The sequence below is a fragment of the Phycodurus eques genome, chromosome 1 (genome assembly GCF_024500275.1).
Source record: "Phycodurus eques isolate BA_2022a chromosome 1, UOR_Pequ_1.1, whole genome shotgun sequence".
Lineage (NCBI taxonomy): Eukaryota > Metazoa > Chordata > Actinopteri > Syngnathiformes > Syngnathidae > Phycodurus > Phycodurus eques.
Window position 1 is genome coordinate 33,039,850 of NC_084525.1, and position 24,786 is coordinate 33,064,635.

At 41.5% G+C, this 24,786-nt stretch overlaps 1 protein-coding gene across 9 annotated transcripts in view; it reads left to right on the top strand.

Moving 5' to 3' along the window:
* The window catches only part of LOC133409169 (IQ motif and SEC7 domain-containing protein 1-like), a 129,339-nt gene extending 107,110 nt beyond the window's left edge, over positions 1-22,229 (top strand). For 8 of the 9 annotated variants that reach the window (XM_061688812.1, XM_061688830.1, XM_061688821.1 and 5 more), the window contains 13 exons: positions 5,406-5,685; positions 5,785-7,046; positions 7,225-7,386; positions 7,959-8,081; positions 8,435-8,601; positions 9,139-9,278; positions 12,197-12,226; positions 13,247-13,372; positions 13,463-13,562; positions 15,076-15,237; positions 15,512-15,688; positions 20,501-20,550; positions 21,635-22,229. In XM_061688812.1, the coding sequence (XP_061544796.1) occupies positions 5,406-5,685; positions 5,785-7,046; positions 7,225-7,386; positions 7,959-8,081; positions 8,435-8,601; positions 9,139-9,278; positions 12,197-12,226; positions 13,247-13,372; positions 13,463-13,562; positions 15,076-15,237; positions 15,512-15,688; positions 20,501-20,550; positions 21,635-22,168 (3,313 nt within the window). In that variant the 3' untranslated portion in view covers positions 22,169-22,229. The remainder of the gene's footprint in view (positions 1-5,405; positions 5,686-5,784; positions 7,047-7,224; positions 7,387-7,958; positions 8,082-8,434; positions 8,602-9,138; positions 9,279-12,196; positions 12,227-13,246; positions 13,373-13,462; positions 13,563-15,075; positions 15,238-15,511; positions 15,689-20,500; positions 20,551-21,634) is intronic. The other variant, XM_061688887.1, reaches the window with a different exon arrangement.
* The last annotated feature ends 2,557 nt before the right edge of the window (positions 22,230-24,786 follow it).

Consider the following 24,786-nt stretch of genomic DNA (forward strand, 5'->3'; position numbering starts at 1 on the left):
TGTTTGCCACTCAGTGTGCCATTACAACATTAAAAAAAAAGCATGCTTTGGGGTTAGCTATTTACTGTCCTGGATATTTATGGTTAAAGCAATGTTTGAATGTCTAAGTATTTGAAATGCCATTAAAGTGTTTTGATATCATAATATGTGGCATATTTATGGTTTGAACTATAGATATAGGCAATTATAATCGCTTTTAGAGGAGCCTCAATTATTTGCGGAGATTTGCTATTCGGTCAGGCTCGGTCCCTGTACCTCGCAAATACTGTATAAGTGGTCCACTGTAATTTTTAGAATTGAATGAGGTCTTTGGTTCTGCCAGTATTGTGTTGTTTGGCTGTGCCTTTGTCCGTCTTCTATTTGATGAAATACAATGAGACGGGGATTGAATAATGAACAACGAAGAAGCTTGTTTGAAGTCTGTGTTTTTGGAAATAGAGTGGGAGGTTAACACAATATGTGTTCAGATTTGGAATAATTCTCGGCATATTTTACCAGAACATTGTGGTCGACCTCAGGAACATTTAACTTTAAAGGTTCCACGTTAGGTAGATCTGTTTATGACAGAAGAAAATGTCTGGGGGGACTTGTGGACATGCCAATGTAGAAGCATTTGTATTTTGGGGCAGACTGCGTGGGAAATTTGATGATCAGCACACCAAGGAAAGACTGTATTTTTGAAAAGGTAGTTACCTCTTTTGTATTAGTGAATTCTTATATCTGGACCCCAATTAGAGTCATTTAATATTAAACATTTGCTCATGCTCTTCGTCAAGTACATTGCACTTATTAAAGCCAGGCTAGTATATGGGCTTTACAATTGTATAGGTTCCAAAGATGAAACATTCCTTCACATTTTTTTGATGTGGGGAACAGACCCATGCATGCAAGATTGATGACAGTTTGTGATTTGTGGAGGCACCAAGCCCCACAGCTTTTGAAGCAGCTTTTATGACACTCCTGTCAACTTTGATACAAACTCCCACTGAGGGACTGTCAGGCTGTTGGTTGGAGCAGCATCCCAGTTTGCAGCCATGCCGAACGGCAACTTGCTAATCATATAGCAGTTGCAAAATAAACAATTAACCCAACTGTTGACAAACTGGCCAGTTGGATACTACACTAGTGGTCCTGGCAGACATCACGTTGTTGTGTGATCTCTCAACCTTCCACCTGAAGAATCCATTCCCCTTATTGTGTGCTTATGAGGGCTGCTGCTTGCTTCTGTATTTATGAACTCTCTGCAGAGCAAGACCATCTGCTTTTGTTATCTTTGGAGCATGTCGTCTGTGGGTGTGCGCCGAGAATTGTGATACTGAGGGTGTTGCCAAATATCATTGAAATAATATCCTGGGTGAATAGACCGATGAAGGCAGTGGGGCTGGATTACATTTGTATACTCTGTTTCTTTTTTGGGTTATTACTCATACTCTACTTTAAACCCGAGTCATTTTGTGCTCCCTCCAGGAAAGCATGATGCACTTCCTCAGCAACTCATACTGATGCCATTGAAAATAGCTGTTTTGGCGTGCCTCATTTGACAAGGTGGAAATCGTAATGCTTGGCCATTCACGCTATTTTCTTGATTCTTGAAACTAAAGTGTTCCAGAATGTAATTATCGCTGTAAATGAATACCTATACACCAGTCGACATTTTATCAGGCTGCATTTTGCATTTTGAAGGATATTTAGTTGAGTAGTCTAGTGGGGAGTTCAACTAATTCAACCCACTGCTTGTTCATTCGAGAGGCAGCAGTTCCAGTTTTCTCTGTAGTGTCAGGCTGCTCTTCATTAACCTTCCTCTATTCCCAGACCTCCTGTAGATGTGACTCCGCTTTTCCGGGATGGAGGAATGTTTCTCCCTCAGGTCCAACTGAGGGAATGGGCTGAGGCCTGGGCAGGGGTTTGTTGAGAAGGAGAAAAAAACTGGCCTCCCAGATCCCTCGATCCCGTGGCTGAAAATCACTGCCAGCTGAGCTACTTATCCATGCCGACATCGGAGCTGGAGCTTCTGGTGGATAAAAGCCAGCGGAGAAACGCACGCCACTGGTTGGCTATCTCTTGTCACTCCTTGGACCAAGGAGACTCTACATTTCTCTTATTTTATGTTGGTTTATGTATTCCAATAATTTTCCAAAGCATAGAGCAAGCAGGAGCCTCTGGAATAGCGCCCTGCTCCTTTACTGCTTGTTCCCGCCCTCTTTTCCCCCTTTCAACATCCATTTCACTCTTTGCACGCTGCATGCGTTTCCATTTTTCCCTCAATTTTTCACAACTATGAGCAACTGACCTCATAAACTAGGCTCTGAACTTAATGAACAAAACCCACCAGCTCCCTTAGACATTACTACGCTAAGCGATTGTGTCAAAATTGAAGTCACAATGTGTTTGTAAAATGTAATTTGACCTTGAAGTAACATTTTCCAAATGGTTTACAATAGTGTCTTGAACCACAGATGTGGATGACTTTGTGTATGTTGTGTGTCGTTTTATACTATAAACTACAAGCTTAGTTAGTGTTAACCACATGTCTCTTCTACTTGAATGTTATTGGATATTCAATAGTGGTTGGCTGCTAAGCTTATTATTATTGAATGAAACCATAATATACTGTAAAAAGAAACGCTATATGCCATAAAATAATATGAACTAATCAGTCATATTCATCTTATTCTTGACCTGTTTAGTAGCCAGTGTCTTTCTGTATCCATCGCTAATAACTAACTAACTTTACTTTAAAAGTTAAAAGAGCCGGGGTGCATAAATTCAAGTGATTCCATATTAAACTGCTATGCTATTCCTGGTAACCATATCATATCTAGTACACAGTATAGTACAAATGACAAAATGTATTTTCTTGTTAGTTACAATACAGCTGTACACAATGTTCATAGTTACAATATCTAGGTCAGTAACAATATTCTAGGTCAGTAATCAATTTATAATGAATATATGAAATCTGACATTACCAGAGGCTGCACTCTGTGTCAGCACGCAAGGTGTGTATATGGAAGCATTGCACCAGACAGATGGCTGGGTAGTTCCCCACCAGTGCTGATTATGAAATGGATGAATGTTGTGTTACACTAGGTTGTGTCGTTGCAGCTCTATTAAAGCTGTTGTTATGTGCTGGTGTGCACTCCAACTTTAGTAAGTTCACCCTTCAGTGTGTTCCGATTTCAAATTTATATTCCCCAGCAGAAATAATAGTAATATTACAACGGTTGAACATTTTCCATTTTAAAACGTATATATACTATGAGTAATGTTTTAAGTCACATTGTGAATAGTTACTTACTTTCTCTGCTTAAATGTTTGTTCTTTTTTTAGTTGTATTGTCAGCCTGAGCATTTTCCGCCGAGGTTTGTCATCACTAATATTCTTATGAATGGGATTAACAACAACAAAACAAAGATAATTAAAAAACAAAAAAATGCAAGTGCTAGATTAGTTGATGCCGAGGGATTCTAGTTCAACTATTTCAAATATTGGGTTGAAGTCAGAATGGCTTAGCTGCCAAATTGTTTGACTTGATGTTTCACTCTATGCCTAGTGGGTGAGACATTATGCCATTTCTATAGTTTGTACTCAATAGTTAAAGTTGAACCAAACTTATTGTTGTGTTTTGTTTCTAAATGAATTAATGAATGTTATGTTTGAAGGTAAGTACTGAAAACGTCCAAAGACAGACAACAATATACTGTACTACTGAATTGTTGAGATATAGCTTAAAATTCTCATCATCTCAGTTCTTTTGGGCGGGGCTAAAAACTAGGCACGTGAGTACAGCAGACTAGGACTTATACTTTCTAGCATGAGGCTCTCCCCCACTACATAAGTACCAAGTGCCCGTATTCCATGCAGTGGCTATTCAGCAGAATTCCCACTTCCTCATTCATTATAACCTGACTCATTACCTTTCTGGTATAGTGTGCAATTGGCCATTAGCGTAGCCGGCTGTTAGAGTAGCTGGTGGGGGTCCAGCACAACAGCGTTAGGTCTCTCAGCCTCACAGTTGCCGGCCGCACATCGCGGGGCAAGGAGGAGGAGGGGGGGAAAAAAATCATCCAAGGGTACTGGTGTGTGTTGTGGTATGTGGCCACTTATGGTCCACCCTTCAGTGGCCATAGAAGCGCACTATCCCGCTAAATTTCAAGGGAGGGAAAATTGTCTGGGCGGCACGGCTGGTGCTCATTATGCCGGCTCAAAGGCTGCTTCTCTGCAGCTCGTGAGAGTGTGTGTAATGTCTGTCGCTGGGAATTCTCCTCTCCCTACTTAGGGAACATACAGCTGAAAAGTTCTGGGGAGGAGGGATTTTCAGAGCAGAGTGTCTCAATTCTTGATCTTTTATAACTCTGATTTCACATAATTTGCGAGTTTTTTTCCATTCATTCATTGTCCGATTTACTAAAAAAGACCCTTTTCTATGATATGTCAAATTTACAAGACACTTTAACATTCTACAAGGCCGTTTTGTAGTTTTCTGTGGCAAACTTTGTTACTCAGCAGTATTCATTTGTTGCCTCTGCATCGGTGTCCTTTGACAGCAGGCTGTTGTAGTGGCATGTTGAAGTCAGGCTGACTAATAAAGGAAGTTGATTGTGTTCACTGTATGGGTGTGTCCAGTCACAGTTTAAACACATTTACTTACCAATGAACAAGGGCCACTCTGTACCATGCAGCAGAAGAAATGCTAAGTGTAGCTGCTCAGGACACATCATAGCTGCCTGCGAGGCCACGCAGAACTCATATTTGCTCTGGCGTTGAATACGAAAGTGGACTTTGAGACAAGTGCCTGAACAGTGTGACGTTGCTCTGGCAAACATCATGCAACTCCCTGCAGTCACTGATTGGCCCTTAGGGTGGCATAAAGGCAAGTTTCCTGGAGGGGATTGTGTACTCTGGACCTGACTTGACTGAAAGAATGGTGGACAAGATATGGAGAAAGAGTTGGCACTTTATAGAAAATAGAAGGTCCTTTCGCAATAAACAGTCACCTTGTTATTCGGCTGAGTGTCAGAGTTAGTGAGTAACCACCTGTTTTTCTTTACATTATCGCTTAAGACATCCAATGAGCTGGTCGCCTGAATGTATATTTGGTTTTGGCTTGATTGTTTCTGTGACATTGGTGCAGATTTTTTTACAGTTGTCTTATTTCTATGACATATGATATATGATATACAGTGTGCATTCGTATATCTGTCTCTCTCCATTTAAAATCAGAATTGCACTTGCATTTATGATCATTTGTAAACGAGAAGTATAAGGAAGTTACATACAGTACTTATAACACTTGCTAGGTGTTCAACACCTGATATTCATCTATTTCCATCTGATATGTATTCAAGATTATTGTTGTTTGAATGTTGTTGAGTAAAATCTCCTCACCCTTTTTCTGGTTGCAGTGTGGAAGGGGACGGACGGTCCAACGAGAGCGGCCCTGCCTTGGATGCAGACGCAGGTTATGGGCCGGGCCCGGTGACTCACGGTTCAGGCATCAGCCCTGACCGTTTTGATAGCTCCCCCTACAGCCACGGGGTTCAACCTGGGCCTCAGAGACCCCGTCGGCCTAAGCTCCAGCACTCACAGTCCATCCTTCGGAAGCAGGCGGAGGAGGAGGCCATCAAGCGCTCTCGCTCGCTCTCAGAGAGCTATGAGCTGTCTGCTGACCTCCAGGATAAACAGGTATTCAACAAATGATCATTTTCTTCATTAGAGAATCCATACCTAAGGCACAATAAACTATCTTGAGCCCAATTTCACTATGTTCTAACTTCTCTTCAGGTGGAGATGCTCGAGCGCAAATATGGCGGACGATTCATAACTCGGCATGCGGCTCGTACGATCCAAACTGCCTTCCGACAGTATCAGATGAACAAAAATTTTGAACGTCTCAGGAGCTCTATGTCTGAAAATCGCATGTCCAGACGCATCGTTCTCTCCAACATGAGGATGCAGTTGTCATTTGAGGGTGCAGAGAAAATGCACAGCTCCTACTTTGAAGGGAGACAGGTGTCTATGACGGAGGATGGCGCCCCTCTGTCCATGTTGCAGTCTGAATGTGGGGATATACAGGTCCACCAGCAGGCCAATATGGCGTCTCATCCACCCGCACAGGGTGATCTGACAGACGCCATCACGGAACTAGAGGACGCCTTCTCCAGGCAGGTGAAATCCCTGGCAGAGTCAATAGATGATGCACTGAACTGCCGCAGCCTTCAAGGGGATGAAGGTCCGGACCCTGAGGTGGAGAGGGACGTTCCCTATCAGGTGAAGTCCCACCGCAGAGCAGCTGGACAAATCCATGATGACTCAATGGCATCTTATAGTGATGTCACTCTGTTCATCGATGAGGATGACATGTCGCCTCCCATTGCTCTGTCAAGGTCGGGAGAGCAGCCCGCTGGCGCAGAATTGGACATGCGCTTGCGGTCAGTCAATTCCTCCCAGGACTACTGGCCTATTGACCCTAAAGATGAGGGTCGCGACACGGACACGAGCTGCCGCAGCACTCCTTCTCTGGAATGCCAAGAGCAGCGTCTGAGAATGGACCATCTTCCTTTGTTGACTATAGAACCTCCGAGCGACAGCTCGGTGGACCTAAGCGATCGCTCCGATCGGGGCTCAGTCAAAAGGCCGCCTGTGTACGAGCCGCACAGCCACATTGTAACATCATCCCAGGCAAGTCCCAAACATATTTCCCATGGACCCCCGCCAAGAGCGGCCTCCCGCGATGAGGATGCCCCTCTACGTCACCGCCACCGCCAGCTGGAGAGCCACCTAGCTATCAACGGCTCAGCTAACCGGCAGAGCAAGTCAGAGTCTGACTTTTCGGATGGCGACAATGACAGCATCAACAGCACCTCTAACTCGAACGACACTATCAACTGCAGCTCTGAGTCCTCGTCGAGGGACAGCCTGCGAGAACAGACGCTCAGCAAGCAGACCTACCACAAAGAGACCCGCAACAGCTGGGATTCGCCCATCTTTAGCAACGATGTGATTCGCAAGAGACATTATCGCATCGGCCTGAATCTCTTCAACAAGTAAGAGCTAAGCACAAGTAAGACAAGGGTTTGCATGTATGTTGGAAATGGAAAATCTGTAACCAAGCTAAACCATATTTTGCAAGCAGGACAATTCTTTAATTTTAACAACTATAGTACATGCTGTACTTTTGAATTGATTTAAAGTATTAATATATTTCTGTCTTTAATTCATCAGGAAGCCAGAGAAGGGCATCCAGTACTTGACCGAGAGGGGCTTCATCCCTGACACACCGGTTGGTGTGGCTCACTTCTTGCTGCAAAGGAAAGGCCTGAGCCGGCAGATGATCGGAGAGTTCCTAGGAAACCGACAGAAACAGTTCAATAGGGATGTTTTGGAGTGAGTATGACACTGATGAAGCGTTTGGAGTGGAAAGGAAAGGTGGCAATAGCATGAGAGGCAGGTTATACACTGGAATGATCACCAGTTAATCACAGTACTTAAACAATACATGCAGAAAGAAAACCCTTCAGCCTCACGTTCACATCTACGGACAACCTACAGTCTTAAATGAACCTAACCTACATCACAGAGTCACACAACAGAAGATGCAGAATGGGAGCAGAACACTGGACTATTTTGCTGCCCTATACAGTACATGATAAGCAAAAGAAAAGCAGGAAATATTCTCAAACCAAAAGACTGGTTGCATCATCATTGCTTCACTCAAGTTCAAGTGGCAATTCTCAAAAATCATGTGACTTCTATAACTAATTGATAGTCATATGGCCTAAGCCTGCCAGTCATGTTAATGTGAACTGGTCTTTTAAAAAATAAAAATGAAATTCTTCTGTTAAGTCAAGTTATAGTTATGTAAATCTGGTGTAATACTCTATGTTTTCGGACAGTATAGTTTGCATAATCTTGTATATTTTGTGCTCTATCTCTTTGTATGTCTGTGTACTGCGTAGCTGTGTGGTAGATGAAATGGACTTTCAGAGCATGGAGCTGGATGAAGCCCTCAGGAAATTTCAGAACCACATCCGTGTCCAGGGAGAGGCCCAGAAGGTGGAGCGACTCATTGAAGCCTTCAGGTGCACTCACACACTGACACATCACACATTTATAAGACACACTCTGCATGTGCTCATAGTGACAAAAGTGGACTAAAGAAATTAGTTTCTCTTTTAAATCAATTGTATACTGTAGATGAGCTTAATGAGAATGGAGAACCCCACAGATCACCAAACTGTTTGTTTTCATAAGACTGTACTAATTGCTTATTGATGCCATTGTCACCGGTCTTCCTCCTGTGGATAAAAGTATTGAAAGGAACCATTTTAACACTTCCTTTTTCCTTTAAGCAATATTGAGCTCATTTCCTCACTATTAACATAATTTCCCCCTGCATTATGTAGTCTCATATCGTGGCATGTCGTCTCTCCAGCCAGCGCTACTGTATCTGCAACCCTACAGTGGTGCGGCAGTTTAGGAACCCTGACACGATCTTCATCCTGGCCTTTGCAATCATCCTCCTCAACACAGACATGTACAGCCCCAACGTCAAACCTGAGAGGAAGATGAAGCTAGAGGATTTCATCAAGAACTTAAGAGGTAAAAAAAAAAGCACATATTCCATATTTGCACACTGAACTTATTAATATGTACAACATGCAAAACATGCAAATATTTTTGGCCTCCATCAACTTAATCCTTGTTAGTAATCTCCAGCATCTTCAGATTTTTAGACATTATAATAGATTAGAAAGAATCACTAATATTAATAGTAATGATATCTAGCACAAAATGGATTAGGTAGTCAGGGTCATGTTCCAATCAATCATTCATTAAATTTTTTTAGATTTTAGTTTTGTTTGTTTGTTTTAGATCCACAAAAATCTGTTGATTTCAATACAAAAGGACCCAACATGGCCCAAGTGCAACTTCGCCCTTCTACCAATATTGAATATTTTAGGGAAGGGTTTTAAGTCCAAGCGGCATCCCTACTGATGCTTCAGGGACCGGTGTTTAAAAGGTCTTGTGAGTTCATCTAAATAAAATGCCCAATTCCTCCAGGCAGTAGATTGAATTTATTCTAACTCATAATTCCTTCTCTTATTGATTGTATAACTCTGGTTCTTTGTGTGGCAGGTGTGGATGATGGTGAGGATATACCCAGGGAGACTCTCGTTGGAATCTATGAGAGGATCCGTAAACGGGAACTGAAGACCAATGAAGACCATGTGTCACAGGTCCAGAAGGTTGAGAAGCTCATAGTTGGGAAGAAACCAGTGAGTGCCATCTTCAAGTTAATCAGTTCAAGACACGGACAGATTAGATTTGAACTCAGTCAGGCAAATTTATATAATCACTTTCTATAATGATCATTCGAAATTTCCTTAAAATTATTTATTTATTTATTGTCTAAGTGGGTAGGTACAAAGAGGTAGTGCCATCTTTCACACCTTTACACCCAAGCCCTCAAGAGATGTGCTTTTGTCCAATTAAATCCTGTGCACATTATCATCTGTACCTTAGGGAGAGAACGGTTTTAAAATGTAAAATACTGCAGTGCTACTGGGGCAGAATATAACTGACTCACCAGCCATTTGTCATTTTATTTCTGCGTATTAATTATCAAAGCTCCAGTCCCTAGGATGCATTTCCAAATGACTGTGCACGCGATGGTGTATGGCATGCATCAAGGTTAACAGTGTGAATAAATAATGCTGCCTCTGGGAGGGCTTTGTCTTTTACAGAGTACTTGGTTTCACTTAGTTTCCAGTGGGATGGCATCAGCTGCACCAGTAACAACTGGATAAGATGAAACTAATTGCTAATTGTACTTTAATGACAGGATTGTCCCAGGACCACACTTGAATACAAATCTCTTTAGAAATTGTAATACAATAATATCATAGTCATCATGTGCGTGATGCTGAGTAAATTTCTGGGAGGTCATTTGGTTTTGTGTCCAACATTTTTAGAGGCTCCCATGTCTCCTGCTACTGCAAATGATGCAGACAAAATGCATGGTTATAAACTGACGCATACATTGCGAAGCAGTGAGTTTTATAAATGAGCATACTGTAGGTACAAACCCCAATTCCAATGAAGTTGGGATGTGGTGGAAAACATAATTAAAAACAGAATACAATGATTTGCAAATCATTTTTAACCTATGTTCAATTGATTGAACTACAAAGACAAGATATTTATTGTTCAAACTGGTGACTGTTATTTTTTTTGTTTTTGTCCCCCCCTCCCCCTCCAAAAAAAAAACATTCTCTCATTTGGAATTTGATGCCTGTACCGCATTCCAAAAAAGCTGGGACAGGGTCAACAAAAGACTTGGAAGGTTGAAGAATGCTAAAAAAAATAAACCCAGTTTAGAACATTGCACAGGTGAACAGTTTAATTGCAGACAGGTGAGTGTCATGACTGGGTATAAAATGAGCATCCCCGAAAGGCTCAGTTGTTCAAAAGCAAGGATGGAGCGAGGTTAACCACTTTGTGAACAATTTCGTGAGCAAATATTCCACCAGTTCAAGCACAATGTTTCTCAACCTACAATTGCAATACAATTACATTTCATCATCTACAGTTCAAAATATGATCAAATAAATTAGAGAGATCTCTGCACATAGGCGGCAAGGCCGAAAAGCAACATTGAATGCCTGTGACCTTCGATCCCTCACAGGGCTCTACACTAACTTTTGCACTGGTACCACTGGTGTGCCAGTGTCACCTGCCAAAACGTCATGTCAATTGTAAAATGTTTTATTATAGCATTTGTGTATGAACTGTAGTTTAAACAAGAACAACACATTTACATAAATAAAAATAATTATGTAAACTGTACATGAAATTCACATTTTAACAGAAGTAGAATTATTAGGATTTCCCTATAGTGCATACAGCATAAAAACATACACACACACACGCCGTAATTGTTTTTGTGTCTTGTTTTTAAAGACTTCAGCCACTGGCCGCACGCTGTAAAGAAAATAGGTGTTGGCACCACCATGTTTTATATCGTGAGACTGTCTTAAAAGAGCATTTAAAACATGTACTCGCGAAAGTGCGACCACATAAATGTTTTACTCGTGCACACTGAAAATAGGGTTGTCTCGAGACCTACCTCAGGTGGCGCTGCATTAAAAACCTGCATCATTGTGTAAAAGATATTGCCACTTGGGCTCAGGGCTCAGAAATTCATTGTCAGTTAACACTGTTGGTCGCTACATCTACAAATGCAAGTTAAAACTATAAAATGCAAAGCGAAAGCCATATATCAACAAATCCCAGAAACGCTCCCAACTTCTCTGGGCCCGAGCTCATCTGAGATGGACTGACACAAAGTGGAAATGTGTGTTGTGGTCTGACAAGTTCACATTTCAAATTGTTTTTGGAAATAATGGACGTTGTGTCCTCATGGCCAAAGGGGAAAAGGACCATCCGGATTGCAATCTGAGCAAAGTTCAAAAGTCACAATCGGTGATGTTATGGGGGTGTGTTAGTGCCTTGGGTAACTTGCACACATCTGTGAAAGGACCATTAATGCTGTAAGGGTCTTATAGGTTTTGGAGCAACATATGCTGCCATCCAAGCAACGACTTTTTCAGGGACATCCCCGCTTATTTCAGCAAGGCAATGCCAAGCCACATTCTGCATGTTACATCAGCGTGGCTTCTTAGTAAAAGAGTGCAAGTACTAGACTGGCCTGGCAGCCAGTCCAGACCTGTCTCCTACTGAAAATGTGTTGTGGAGCATTATGAAGCACAAAATACAACAACGGAGATCCTGGACTGTTGAACATCTGAAGTTGTACATCAAGCAAGAATGGGAAAGAATTCCACCAACAAAGCTTCAATAGTTTGCTCAGTTCCCGAACACTTATTGAGTGATGTTAAAAGGAAAGGTGATGTAACACAGTGGTAAACATGACCCTTTCCAAGCTTTTTTGGAACATGTTGCAGGCATCAAATTTAAAATGAGTGAATATTTGCAAAAAAAACAATAAAATTAATCAGTTTGAACATTAAATATCTTTGTTGTGTATTCAATTGAATATTGGTTTTAAATGATTTGCAAATCACTGTATTCTGTTTTTGTTTACCTTGAACACAACATCCCAATATCAGTGGAATTGGAGTTTGTTGATTCTATTCTGACAGTATTAACTTTTTTTTTTTGGCTTTGGTTTTAGATCGGATCACTGCATCATGGACTGGGATGTGTAAGTAGCCCAAAAAAAAATCAACACTGGTTACCTTACAAAGAAATAGTTTGAAGTTTGAAGATTGGTTTAAAATTAGACCCGTAAACCTCAGCTGATATGCCCAGGAATCAAGATCATTATTGCGTTGACCTAAAACAATAACACAGCAGGGGATTGTGGCCAAAACCGTTTCTTGATTTTATTCATAATTTCAGTGTAGTTGAAGGGTTTCTCTCTTGCAATGGCAGAAAAGACCAAATATACAAATGCAGACGCTTTTGCTACCAATTACAAGAGCATAAAAATCCATCCCACATTTTTGTTATAAGTAGGCCACCTGATATGTCAAAATAAAAATGAAAAACATTTAAAATATCAAGATATTTTAATAGGATGTAATTGTTAACAACAACTGCCAAACATTACTGGAAACAGTGCACATACAGTATGTGCAGTGACCAGGCACAACATTATGACCACCTGCGCAATATACACAAGAGCTGTACCAAATATTTTGTCTTTACAAAGACAATGTTCAGTTGTTGTAGCTGGTTGGTATAGAACAGGGGTCACCAAAATGGTGCCCGTGGGCACTAGGTCGTCCCCAAAGACCACATTAGTAGCTGCGGGCCTGTTCTAAAAAATAGCTCGTCAGTGAAAGGACATTGTTATTTCCTTGGAATGTTGTAGAAGTGATCATTTGAAAATGTAATCAGTTGCAGAGATTTATAGAAATAGTGTTAAATATTGATAATATGGTTCCTACCTTGTTAAATCGTTGATAATTATTGTGAAAATCATAAACATGATCAATTATTAGTAATCATATCTAAGTAAAAGTTATTTGAGCAATTATTTATTGCAGAAGTAAGTATGCATCAAACTGGTAGGCGTTTACATTTATCGTTGCTCTCTGTTGCAAAAAGGTTGCTGACCCCTGATGTAGAACTTAGCTTTCATATTGAGTTATTCATCCCATTTGACTACAGTGACCAATGAGGCACTGATCTGTGTTCTTTTTTTTTCTTCTACCGGAAGGTTCTATCACTCCCCCATCGCCGCTTGGTGTGTTACTGCCGCCTCTTTGAAGTGCCAGATCCAAACAAGCTCCAGAAGCTGGGCCTGCATCAGCGGGAGATCTTCCTGTTCAATGACCTCCTTGTGGTGAATGTCCCCCTCATGTTTTCCACTTTCCTCTGCAAAACTTATTTTCTGTCGACCAATCCTCACCTGCTTGATTCTTTGTGTTTTCAGGTGACAAAGATCTTTCAGAAGAAGAAGAACTCAGTCACATACAGCTTCAGACAGTCCTTCTCTCTCTATGGGATGCAAGTCATGCTGTTTGAAAACCAGTGTAAGACCTTTTAATTCAGTATGAGGGTTGGTCCTCAGGTTGTTGCTATCTAACAGTCCTCTGGGACAGAGTTTAGAGAAACGGAAAAGGAAAGGACTGACATTTTCAATATACATCTGGAATGTGATTGGATGAATGTTGTTCGCCACACCCATTAGAGACCTATCGGACCAACGTGGAAAAGTACCTTCAGTGCTGTTCATTGCTCCTCTTTTAAGAGAGAAATGTGGTCCAGTGCTGATAAAACTGTTGCTATGGCAACATCCATGGTAATGGCAAGAGGCCGCCATTCTTTACAGGCTTTCTATCACTTCTTACCATACCCTCAATTGGTGCCTAGTTTTTCAAGCTTAATTGAAGAATTGTTATCCAGTTGTGATTCAACTGCTGATACGACAGCGTCTACGTCTCATCTCATCCAGTGCTGCCATTGTTTGTAAACTTTACGTCCTGTAGTTGGTGGTAATGTATTTTACAAAGTGTCATACCTGCCAAGTAAATCAAGCTTAAAACCCATACGCACCGTCTTCTTGGGTCACACTATTTTACAATATTGAATCAAACATTCATAGACCTCACTGGGTGCCAGTGCTTTTGGGTTATGCTGGTAACATACTGTAAAGTGCTTAACACGTTCTTTAGACCAGTGATTCCCAACCAGGTTGTCGTGGTACCCGAGTGTGCCGTGAGCGATCATCAGGGAGGCAGTGAGAAATTATCCATATTTCACTGAATTAGTCTGTAGATAATTATTTATTTATTACAAATATGTCATGTATGTAGGTTCATCTGTCTAAGCCAGTGAGGTACTGTATAGTGACACGCAGAAGAATTAAATGCTCTTCCATCGGATGGCAAAAGTAACAATGACGTTGCCATTCATACAACAGAGTAAATCATGGCTTTGTTTTCAATTAAACATGCTCAGATTTCCAACTTAGTCTGTTTGTGAGTAAATTGAGATGAGGTCATCATTATTTCAGTATTTTTGTTTGGTGGTGTGCTGTGAGATTCATTTTATGTAAAATGGGTGCCTTGACTCAATAAATGTGAGGAAACACTGTATTAGATCAAATGTCATAAAAACAAGAAAACATAATTTGCGTCTTGAAGGGCTTTAATGCACACTGAGGGACCTCTCAACTTTTAACCATTTTGAATAGGAATGAGGAATATCAAACAAAATTCATCTTTTTCTGCCCACATTTCCACCGGCTGAGTGGGCTTCTCTGAAAGCAATTAATTAGTATAATAGTCAACCACTAAAGTTTAATCAGATTTCTTTCAGTTTTTCTTTGGTGAATCAGTACATTTGAACATTCATGGATAACTAATGATTATATTTTAGTATTGGTTGAATGAGTTTGTTCTGTCTAGTATATTAACCATTAGCAACACATTAGTCATTTACCGAGGTAGTCATAAACTATGACACATCCCAAACCTCTGTCATCTTTGAGTTAACTCAGTTGAAACTGATAATGTGTGTGTTCACAAGTCTCCCTCTCTGCAGATTACCCAAATGGAATCAGACTTACGTCAGCCATCCCAGGTGCGGACATCAAAGTCCTCATCAACTTTAATGCGCCCAACCCCCAGGACCGCAAAAAGTTCACAGACGACCTGCGAGAGTCCATTGCTGAGGTTCAGGAAATGGAGAAATACAGAATAGAGTGTGAGCTGCTGTTTTTTTCCCCTCTCTGACCCCTCTCTCTCTCTTTCTCTGACTTGGCACGGTCTTCATTACCCAGGCTGTGAAGACAAATAGGCTTCACATGAATGGTTACCATCGGAGAACGTTTTCTGGATATTCAGTTGATATTTCAATTGTGACAAAATAATACTTGTAGATTCAGGCCGTTAAGGTTAAAAAACAGTTTGAATCATAACTGAGTGAGCGCACAAGCCACCACCACTTAGCTCACTTGGTCCTTGGGTCCTTTTCACAGCCGAGCTTGAGAAGCAGAAGGGAGTGGTGAGGCCCAGCATGTCGCAGAGCTCCGGCTTGAAGAAAGAGACTGGAAATGGCAGCATGAACCGCGCAAGTCTGGATGACACCTACGCCATGGGCGAAGGGCTGAAGAGGAGTGCCCTCAGCAGCTCCCTGCGAGATCTCTCCGAAGCAGGTACCACCGCAGCAGCTGTCTTTTCCTGAAGTTTCTTTCAAGGAAAAGAGCTCCTCTGTCATCCACTTATTCGTGATAGCAAAATGTTCTTTCGTTGCACGCTACATCGACTTTAGCACATCGACCCATTGGATATTTTGGTTTACAAAGAATGTCTTGTGTGACCTAATATGACAACAAAAATTTTTTTTCTTTACTTACCATCATAAAGTAGGTAGATTCTAGTCGCACTGGGTTTTCATGGGAGCAGGGAAATGACATTATGAGGTCCTAAATTCTAATACTGTAGCACACGCAGTTCACACAGGAACCTTTAGGTAAATGTGAGCAAATGTTGCGCATACAGTACAGTACAATGAGGATAGAAAATATATATATATACAGCAGTACGACTTTTAACCTCAGTTACCTGTAGTATGATCGATGATTGTCGTGAAAATCCATGGGGGTCTTGCTCTGATATATCGAAATAAAGTTAGAACCTAATTGTTATATTGTGACTGGTTAAAGAATCACAAGGGTTAATAACATTTTGATTCAGTTACCTTGATCATCATGGATCAAATAGCCTTTCAAATCTATTAGTATCTTGATTTGGTATAAAAGAATAATGAACATATTATGAAGATCAGTTGAAAGTTGAGTCTACACAGAGATCTGACAAACGTGTATATCATGTCTGTCCGATGACAGTCAAGTCAAAAAGAATGCAAACAACTTTTTTCTTCTCCATGTACTGTCAGTATGCTGTAGTTTAACAACCACTGAAAATGGTTTTTTGATACTTTGTCTTTTCAATGAGTATTTTTATTGGCCATCCGAACTGTCCACCAAGCATGTACTTGCACTTCACATACTGAAGAATGTAGGGGATAACATAGGGCTGCACAATTAATTGAATTTTTAATCGTGATCGCGATTTTTACTGCCACGAATAAATGATGCTGATCGTCTGCAATTTGTTAGACTTAAAATGCGGTTACTGCTGCATGTGAAAAGTGCAGTGCCCGCAACCTAGTCAGCTCGCCACCAGGGGGCGAACGCGTGGTTAAGGCTTCATTAACGGCCGGCGCGGTGCTCCCTGGCCAACTTCAAGACAAAAGCTTAAAATGGTGTTGATGTCTAATGTAGTAATATATGAAGCTTTGATTTTGAAGTTGGCCCTCTCAGCAGGTTGGCGGAGGGGCGGCGCGTCATGATAAGACACTATTAACAGTCATTGTCGTGGCTGCCTTGACTTCAACTTTTCGGCTGGCCTGAGCCGCAATGGAAAAACTCTCGGGAGTAAATAGAGAGGGAAATCACAACTGTGGAGTTCTTTGCAGTTTGTGACCGTGCACGACTGACCAATGGTCAAGCGGAACAAGAGAGCTGTACCATCCTTGACAAGATTTTCAAATGAAAAGTCAGTACTTGCAGGCTTATGTTATTGCCTTCTCTGCAATAACTGTATTTGCTTCCATTAAGTTGCAATTTGTGATTGGACTTTGTAATGGCACATTTATTCTTTTTAGCCCTTGCTGAAGTAGAATTGTTTTGGGTGCATACATTTCTTTAGTTATCTATCATTTTTTTATTTAAAGATTCATTTTGAACTGAAAACTGTTATGTTTTTTTGTTAAAAGGTAGTGCAATAAAATAAAGATTTTTCACTAACATGAGGAAGAATCGTGATAAATAATCAATAGTACAATACAATATTGATCAAAATACCGGTAATCGTGATTATTTTGGCCATAATCGTGCAGCCCAAGGATAACAGCACGATACACAAACAACTTAATTTGTTGTACTTGTTTTTTGTTGTTTTGTTGTTCACAAATAGGGCCAGAAACCTCAGGTGTTAATCATAGTTCCTTTTTGTTGTTCATAATTGACTAAAAACGTGCAATTTTCTTAAACCGAGTCTGAATGATGCATGAGTTTCACAATCGGGCTGTTCAACCTTTTGAATTATGCAGATTTTAATTTCTATTATCAAGGAAACCCTTTGATGACACTGTAATTTGTCATTTTGTCTCCACCCAAAGTTAGACAGTTAAATGACCCGTTTGTCAGAAGAGCCATTATTATATACAGATACTGCTTAAACATTTGCATGAGCTCACAACCAATTTGACAGCTTTTGACATATTGTGAGACAAAACACAAACTTTCAAAACAATATCTACCAAGTAACATGCACTTCTGTTGTTGTATTTTTATTTGTTGTCACCACAAAGGGTTTCTAAAATATATTTAATAACTGGCAGGAGTTTCTTCGCTTCACACACTCACTGACAGATAAGCCACAAAGAGACGTGCTTTTTGATGCAAATTCAGATCTTTCTGTATATTTCTATTTTTTTTTTTTGGGCCATTTCAATTCTGGTCTGCAACTTACGTCTGTGCACTAGTGTTGACCTTTGAGCTGAAGTTGATCAAACTGTTCCAGAGTTCGCACGCATCTCGGTCTGCTTGTTTGGTGTGCAACAGACTTCGGATTCTTGTTCACCAAATCAACTACACTAGCAGAACGAGTTTGCTCACATGTTTAGTATAGACATGGTGTTCATATACATTTATTATAAAAATATTTTATTATGTACTGTACATCATTCCGATTTATCTGTTAATCTCAGCTACCTAGCCCTATTTTGTTAGGCCAGCCGCACACTGAGCGATGCGGGCGAAACCTACTGAACTGTCAAGCGGTGTGCGGGGTTCTGCCACTTGCTTTCATAATTTCATTATGTACCTGTGGCTTGAAAGCAAAGCATGGAGATTCTCTGTTGCTGAAATGCATGGCTGCAGTCAGCGAAGGGGGCGATCGATCATTGCCAACAAAGCCTTTTTGTTTTTGCGATTCAATGATATATATATATATATATATATATATATATATATATATATATATATATATATATATATATATATATATATATATATATATATATATATATATATATATATATATATATTGTATGTGTAGTCTCAAAAAACAATACAGGGTTACAAATTTTCATTTGCTACGCATTGGTAGATGTGCGGTGCTCAATCGTTTGGTGCGCAGTGAGTCACCAACTGTTATTTTTTCACGATGGTCCTCTTCAGTCGATTTTGTCCGCGTTGCTCGGCGTGCGGAGGGCCTTACTTGAAAATTAATCCATTGAAGGGGAAGCTCAGCAATCTTTATAGCATTGAAAATTTCATGGACGCAGCAAAAAGGCCCATATTCTTTGTGGTTAGTTTCTTTTCCGAAACTGTAGTCAAGGATGAAGAGTTTCCCTCAATCAAGCCTTTCGGCCAATGAATGGTATGTTTGTAGGAATGAGCTAATCTCATGAGTCATTTATTCTGTAGATAAAAGAAGAATAAAATGAAGTCAGCCTACTTAAAATATGATACAAAACAAAACTTTGTGGTTTCAGAGTAGGTTAGTTGATCAATGTTTTTTTCTCCTTTTGGGGGGTCTGTTCAGTAGAGATGAATGTAATTGACAGGCAGCCCTCACCACTGACCATGAGCTGAGGAGCAAGTCCATTCATGTTCACGTTTACTTTTTCCAAGACAGTTTGCATCATTACATTTTCTTTCATCCGAGCACATCGTCATGATAGTTTTATGAGCGATCGTGTCCCATTTCCTCTCATGAGTATTTGTCCAACAAACCTGCGCTAACGCTGTAGCAAGATTTAGTCAAGGCTTGGTATTGGAGGATGAATAACAGCAGTGTTCAACACAACTGCTGCGTCTTTGACCCAACAATACATTTCTTCCACTAAAGATTGAACAAGAGCTACGTGAAGTTATCAAGTGATTCTCTTGATAACTAAATGAAATCCAATCAAGTGTCTGTCTCACTGTTGCTTAAGGTGTAATGGAAAGTGATAGGTCAGTCAATATGTACGTTCGTTCCTTTCGTCCTTGTTTTCCACGCAGGATGTAGCTTGTTGGGGAATTATTTTCTTTCTTTTCCTGCCATACTCCATTCCATGTGTATTTACCGTTATTTCCATACACATCAGGTATTTTCCTGTTTATGTGTAATTACTGATCATGTACCATTGGCTGAGTGTGCTTAACGACAGCCCTCAGACGTTTATATGCCTGTACATCCCATGTGTAACAGCCACTGTATTGCTTTTGATGTATCCCCTCCTTTGTGACTGTCACTGAGGCTGTTTTGGTCACTTGGGACTGAAAGCTTGTCACATTAAATCAAGACAGATTGGGGGGAAATGTTGGTAACCTGCAAGAAACGTTATTTTGGATCCGTTGGTGTCATCAATTGGAGTTTAAATTCAAATCATCCGCCTATGAATTGACTGAGCCTTTAGTTAGTAAAACGCTCCAAATTGTAAGCTGCAAAGGATGCTACTTCTCTGTAAAGATGTGGCGGTTTGTGGCTGTTTCTCAATACCAAAGTTGACAAGAACTGACAGGTCTGGAGAATGATCTCTGAGAACAGCCATTTAGGAATTGGAATAGTAGGTGAAACGCAATGCACCTTAGGATAGCTGGCAGCCAGAAGTCACCACTGCACGAGTCAGCAGCAAGAGCACATCCTGGTCCTTAAAGAGCTAGATTTAGACTTTGAATAGGAACATGATGTGGTTCTTGGTCCAAAGTTTCTCGAACACAAGAATGCATATTGAGAAACAGCCAGCAGCGTACCAACCGTCCAGCCACTTCCTGCCCATAGTCGGGCCTTACTCACAGTCACAATACGTTGCGCTGCCCCCTACTGGAGCGGCGGGCAGCCTTAACATCTGTAGTTGCTCCAGGAGTTGCTGTCGATCTCTAATCTGTGGTATTGCATGTCTCGGGCAGGCAAGCGGGGGCGTCGCAGCAGTGCAGGATCACTAGACAGCAATATGGAAGTAAGTTGGAAGCAGCTGGCCACCAAGCTACTCTTCATGTGATGATGTGCACTGTGAAAACACACCATTTCTTTTTGGTCTGACACTTTCTTTGCTTCATAGACTCAGTCCATTTGTTTGGATCATGTATTTTTTTTCTTCCTGGGATGCCTTATATTGATTGACCTGCTTGCCTCCATGTAGTGTGCATGCATGGGTTGCCTGCCTCTGATCCCGCCCCCTTTTTCGGAAGCCAAACAGCTCCAGTTTTGGTCATGCCATTTGACCAAAAAAGATCCTCAACAAAGCATGACTCTACTAATCCCTTCCTTGTCGCCTGTCTCTGTCTTTCATTCACTGCCATCCAAGCGGTTTTCATTTGGTTGCTCTTCTCTCAGGCGGTAGTTCAGTAAGACACCAACTAGTATTTTGTAGACTCTGTCTCTGTCCTCAGCCTTCTTTACCCACAACTTTTCAGTAACATTAGTAAGGCTGGCATAATGGGGCTTTCACAGTCTGAAATCTACTGCTGGGCAGACTAAAAATGACGTGGATTTCATTCACTTATCTCTCACTCACACCATTTGCCCATGGGTTCATGTGTTGCCTTCATGTCTGGGACCCTGAAAGATGACATTCTGCTTTCAAAGGCATCATGCGGGGGCTCCTTAAGTCTGAGCTGAAGTTCACGCGTGCCTATTGACAATAGGATCAAACTCAGAGCAGGAGGAGAGCAGTCCAGTCTGTCGTCAAGTACTCCTCTGGCCTCTTAACGTTTAACGTCCAAATGCTAAACTGTGCAAGACGAGTTCGCCTGTCACGTCCTCTGCATGTCTACGAGCGGTGTTTACTTTAACAAGTTGCATGTGTGACTCTGCCACACCTCTTCTCCAGCCTCGTTATTTTGTGACATTTGTCAAGTCAGCTTTGACATACTTTCCCGTGTTGAACTATTTCTTCCAGTTTAGCTGCTGCAGACTATGAAGACATTTGTTTGTCATTTGCATGCCCGGAAACATTTTGCTACGTGAAATAAGAACAATTCAGAAGAGCTGATGTTGCGCACCATGTCTGACGGACGTGCCGTTACCTTTTGCCTCCACAGGGGTCCATCATTAGCAGCCCGCACACGCGCCGAAGAGCCACCACCCCGCGTGAGGGCACGTCCCGCGAGCATCCCTCCCTCCCCAACTCTGCATCCACCTCCATTCTGGGCTCGCTGTTCGGTAGCAAAAGAGGCAAACCGTCCTCCCAGAGCCACGGCCCTTACCCCCCGCCTGGCCACCCCACGCTCATATCCCACAAGCCCCACCCAACCAACCTGCACCACACGGCACAGGTGGTGCACGGCGTGCAGGTGCCGCACCACAGCCACCACCCGCAGTACTGCCAAGTCCCTCAGAACCCGCCGCCTTATCACCACCATCACCACTACCACCCCCCGCCCCACACGCAGTACCACAAGCACCCCACCTACTCCTCACACGTGCATCAGCACACCCAGCACAGCCACTACAGCCAGCATTCTCATCACACCTCCCACTCCCAGCACGCGCCCCATCACCACAGTACCCAGCAAGCAGGCACGGCACCCGGCGGACCCAAAACCAAACACAGTGGCATCAGCACCGTAGTGTGATGGCATGACGGAAAGGAGGCCACCGCAAACAAGGGACTGTTTCTGACACCAAAGGGACTGACTGACGGCGCGACTCTACGGCCTTTCCACTGTGTTTTACTGCTGCTGCCATGAAAACCACCTGCAGGCACTGTTTCACCTCCACGTCCAACTAATAAGCAGGATGGACAATTGGACCACAATTTCCCACCAGGGGCCTTTATTACTAGTTTGTTTAATTCTGGGTTACCCCCCCCCCCCCTCCACCCCTCCCACCCCCACTCCCCTTCCTTCCCTCATCAGGGTTCAGCGGTGGCGTTTGGTTCTGTACAGGAAGCTGCCCTTTGTTGTTCACACACACACAGACGCATCGCCAGACTGCCCCCCTCTACAGCCTGTCTCACCTCCATGTAATCAGGAGGAAAGACACCCTGGCACATCATTGATGAACATTGTCGGGCACAGCATATTTGGTTTGCAAGTCCCACGGATGCTATTTGTCCTTTCCTCCGATAGAGCTCACATGTAACTAAGATATAATCATTTGACTTAAAACCGGAGGACAGGTAAGCAACGTCTGAGTCATATTAGTTCTAGTGCCGTATTTACTGTAGATGACAGCTGTGTGTGTTGTCTCCTAGCGCTCATACATAAATGTGCCAATTATTAATGCATAATCTATTTAGCCAAGACTTCCTGTACAGTATGTCGTGCGTAATTTGTAAGATTATACTTACAATTATTATTATCAGCAAAAAGTATCAGTATTATACTGACTCTGGGGCAGCAAGCTGTAGATGTGGAAGCGGTGAAATCGGCCTGTAATCGATCTTGGAAGTTTGGCCTTTCCAAACGAAGAGAAGAGCTTCGAGCTGGCAGCTGTTGCATCTGTCCAACATTGACTGTTCTCGTCGACAGCCACTTTAAAGTGCAAATTTGTCATTGCAGCGCACAAAATTATATTTTAGACGGAGGTTCAAAACATGAATGCGACTGTTGAAATAAATGCACGCATTACAAGCAACAGCTGCCATCTCCACTCATTAAATCCAACTACCAACTCTTACCAGAATATTTTTTTTCTGCGTTTGCCCAAGTTTTGGCGAATGACTTAAATCAGTTCTTACAAAGTGAAGTATTTGTTTTTGTATCATATGTGCAATATCTTTGTACTGATTAGGAACAAGCAGTGTCCCTAAAATCTGTGCAGTTAATTTGTTTTGCATCATTATTTATTTGTTTTTCAGCCCCTCTCCGTCTAAATTAATGCTCGCTGCAGGCTCAGAGCCCGGTGGAATGTCTATAGTAATTTTTGCATGTACTGTTATTGATGTGAGGCTGTCCTCTGCACATTGTATAACAAATCAGTGTTACATAGCAAGTTTAAGTGCAATCATTTTCCCACATGCAGACTTGTACCGAGAGTGGAAGTCTTCTGTTGGCCAGGATGAGATTCAGGTGACAGATAAACCTTTTTTCCCCCCGTTTGAGGAATATATAAATGCCTACAAAGGGAAGAAAGAGAGAGGAGGAATGTGTGTATATATTTTATTAAAGGACTATACTTCTTCTTGGGCTGAGCAGATATATTTTGCTGGATAAGCACATATAAAATAATTTGTTTCAATAAATGTAGTTATACCGCAGAAATGTAAACTGAACAAATACATTTGGAGTATGTAAAGAATAACTTTATACACTTGAAAAATAAGAGTCTATTCTAGTGTGCACATTGGTGAAAGTAGACAATTTGTTCCAATATTCAGGTTGTACATGCATTTTAAGAGTCACAAAGAAATCCATGGCCATCAATCAGGCTTCCACCTTTCAGGTTCTCACATATCGGACAGGAGCAATCAGCTGAATGTGTGTTTCTATTGAGTTGTATGTTTTGCTATAATTCGGACCCTCAAGTCCTGTTCATGTTTGGTGTGTATTGTCTACAGTCATTTCTTTGTGAGAAGGAACCCCAACAATGCACTGCATGGATCCGATGCATCACAAGTCCTATTCACTGTGAGCCGATGGGTTAAAGAGGAAAAAAAATAAATAAAAAATCAGCCTATCATAGAAACTGGCTTCGTTTTTTTTTTTATTATTATTATTATTTTCTTTTCTTTTTTTTTAAGTTTGCCAATGTTGTTGTGTTTCTTGCTGTTTTGGTGTTAGGCTGGTTAATATTAAAGCTCAGCATGCATTTCATCAACAAAGCCATTGTGTACATTATAAACATGAAGAACATTGCACTTCCTTCCGCTGAGGGCTTTCATTGTGTAAATATGAGATTTGGATGTGCACACTGCTTGGAAGGAAGATTTATCTTTATGAAGGTGTAAAGGGACCAAGTTCGTGGTTACATGATACTGTACATAGTGTGAATATGACCCACACGCTATTCTGATATCTGCCGTTTTGATCAGGATGTACAAACGTCACCTCATGGATGAGTGAGGGTTGAACATATCGATTGTCTCGGGAACTGACATTTGCTGTAGAAATCAAAAGCAGACTGTTAGAAAAGTTCGCTGCCATCTACATCATGCTCCTTCCGTGCACACACATATACATAACAGAAACACCAGACAAATGCATATTACTGCAACCTGTTCAGTCTGGTGTGAGACTCAAACGAAAAAAAA